The sequence below is a fragment of the Bidens hawaiensis genome, unplaced genomic scaffold (genome assembly GCF_021521415.1).
Source record: "Bidens hawaiensis isolate Kalapana, Puna unplaced genomic scaffold, B.hawaiensis_p1.1 tig00009037_1, whole genome shotgun sequence".
NCBI classification, from domain to species: Eukaryota; Viridiplantae; Streptophyta; class Magnoliopsida; order Asterales; family Asteraceae; genus Bidens; species Bidens hawaiensis.
In genome coordinates this window covers 1,049,664-1,052,564 of record NW_027491659.1, presented here as the reverse complement: position 1 = coordinate 1,052,564, position 2,901 = coordinate 1,049,664, and the positions used below count along the sequence as shown (strand labels likewise).

General features: G+C 33.9%; 1 protein-coding gene across 1 annotated transcript; it reads right to left on the bottom strand.

Moving 5' to 3' along the window:
- Positions 1 to 201: 201 nt before the first annotated feature.
- Positions 202 to 1,988, bottom strand: LOC143530788 (SNF1-related protein kinase regulatory subunit beta-2-like). Its single transcript, XM_077026228.1, has 4 exons — positions 1,922 to 1,988; positions 1,675 to 1,850; positions 1,427 to 1,589; positions 202 to 691 (listed from the first exon to the last, which is right to left on the bottom strand). Exons 1-4 carry the CDS (start codon positions 1,949 to 1,951, stop codon positions 374 to 376), a joined length of 687 nt encoding a protein of 228 aa, XP_076882343.1. The 5' UTR covers positions 1,952 to 1,988; the 3' UTR covers positions 202 to 373.
- Between the last annotated feature and the right edge of the window lie 913 nt (positions 1,989 to 2,901).

Sequence of the window (2,901 nt, the reverse complement as noted above, 5' to 3'; positions counted from 1 at the left end):
ACAAATACTAAAAACAGAAGGGAAAAAAAAACCTCATTTCACACTAATTTTCCTGACATTTTTTTTTCCAATCAACTACATAAACCCTACACAAAAAACTATAATCATTCAATACATACATAAAACATACACAAAAATCCTCATCAATACCTCATTAACCTTAACTTCACATGCTCTGCATCGGTTTTGAATTTCATAGTCTTAGAAAACTTGACCATTTTCAAAATATTAAATCTACACAACGGTTACGGTTCATACATATAAAGCTTGAAAATCAGACCACTTAAAACATACCCGCCGAGTAAAGCTAGAAACAAGTCAAAACACAACCACAAACACTAACACACAAACGTGTCGGTCGGTTGGTTTGTGATTATTGATGTATAGATTTGTAGAGCACGACGGTGACATATTTGGATAGGAAGCGATGAGTGGACCCGAGGGCTACAACTGAGTCACTACTCTTGCCTTTCTGCATGTAAAGATGGTTTATAACAACATGTTGCGGTCTAGAAGGGTTCTCCATATGGTGTAACGGGGCGTTAAGCAGTGTCATTTGGAGATGAGGGGGCACTAATGGCGGCCCCTTGGCATAGTCTTCACACCCGAGTTGTAAATTGTTGTAGCTTGAATCTGGGGACCAAGCGGGTTCGAAACCAGATATGCTTTCAATGTCTTCAGGAACATATTCCTGTTATCAACTACTAATTGTTAAACAAAGTTAAATAAAATAATAACACAGACAAAACGGGCTGGGTCAGGGTTGGCCCAAAAAATTTCTTGTCAAACTGTTTACCCTTTTTTGAAAAAGTAGTGAATCAAATACAGTTTGCACTTTCAAGCGAATTTACACGTTTGACACTTTGACCAAATACAGAGTAAATGGGTCAAAATTATGTTTTACACGCTTGACGAAATCCAGAGTAAGCAGTTCAAATTTGTAATTGCTGCTTATATGAACAAGTCAGCAAACTATTTGGTCATTGATTTTACTTCATATCAAGATATTCATGTAAAAATAAACTAAATCATATTCATTGAAAATCAAACAAAATCGTCAAAACTCATGAAAAACCAAACTAAATCATCAAGGTACATTGATTATCAAATTAAATCGTCAAGATTCATTAAAAATCAAATTGTACTATCATGATTCATTAGAAATCAAATCAAAATCATCAAAATTCATTAAAAGTCAAATGAAAATCATGAATGTTCATTAAAAATCATCAAGAATCACGAAAATCAGATTAAGTCATCAGCATTCATTAAAAACCAAATCATCAAAATTTATCAAAAATCAAATCAAACCATCTGAAGATTCATCCTGGCAATTAAAACTATAATCAAACAGATAGAAAGTAAATCATCACATCACTGATATCATGGATTCACTATATACATGCAACCTTAAAAAAATTAATACCTGCAAATCTAGGATGTTGTAAGTATTGCCCGCTTCATCCTTGGTACACGGCACATCAGGCGAATACCTCCATTGACCGTCAACAACAAATCTATACTGGTATACGCCTGAAGGAAGAACCTTTAATATGATGAAATCTTTTCCCGATCTCTGCAACGGTTTCCTGAATAAGAACAAGCGATCACATATTGATAACTCTATATGTGACCACATATTCATAATTCTATAAGCCGTCTATACAATCTTACCTTGTTTTCCGGTTGTCCCACGAGCCTTCCACCGCCACATCTTTTCCATCAAAACTCCATGTAATCATTGTTGGGATTCCTTGCTCGGTTATCATGTCTTCATAGCTCGTCGAGTTGTGCATCCATAAACTGTTTAATTGCATCTCGTCTGGTCTTTGTAACGGAGCCACAGGTACCTGAAAATACACAAAACAATGTAAAAGATCATTGTTTTGGAATACTTTCTTAAAATGCAAGTCGTTTTTACCATATAAATTGATTTTGGATCTCTTTGCATTTTGCGCGTCTTCAAAGACTTGTTGATAGAACACGGTTCTTGAATTAAAAAAAATAAGAGAGAAGACGGTCTTGTCGGTCGTCAAAGCCGTTTATTTTGACCGATGTAGAAACTATATAAAGAAAGGATAGTTTCATATATCCTCTCAAAACTCGGAATAGCATCATCTTTACTAACAAACAAACAAACAAACAAACTTACAGTGTAAAATCTCACTCACAGCAAAAGCTACCGCTCCCGTTGAGACCCCCGACTCTAAGAAACCTCCCTTTTCAAACATTTACCAACAAAATGTCTTTATATCAAAGATACCCATTTTCAAAGATATGGCATTTATACCCTTTCCTTGAAACTTGTAGTAGGATATGGGAATTTGAAATGTAAAGAAAAAGAGAATGCTATATGTTTCAAATAAAACCCAAACTCGCTATATGTTTCAAATAAAACCCGTCACTTGAAGACCCGTTACAGTAAATCGGTTGGAACCAAATTCAAACTTGAGAAGACTCTATCTCAAATCTTAATTTCTTCTCCATCGCCAGTGATGCATTAAACCTATTTAAAACCACACAAAAAATGTTACAAAACATGGATTAACATATTGAGAAAATCAAACATTACTCAAATTTTTATTCTTGTGAAAATATCAATGTATATCTATTCTTTGTTTCGAGTATACTTGCGATATATATCCTAATCGAAATATTTTTTTCGAATTAACCACATACTACAATTGTAATTGGCGTCTAATTACTTATTGAACGATGGTTGAAGTTGTGGCGAATACAAACATAGATTTTTCAAAGGGATATATCTAAAAAATAATTTATTTGGGTGATTCAATCAAAATATAATGATAATACCCTCTTGCACGTTAGGCAAGTAGTGGTTTCTCAACCAAGTTTTAACGTTTATCAGTGTTAGTATATTACAAAAAGTAAAACATAGTA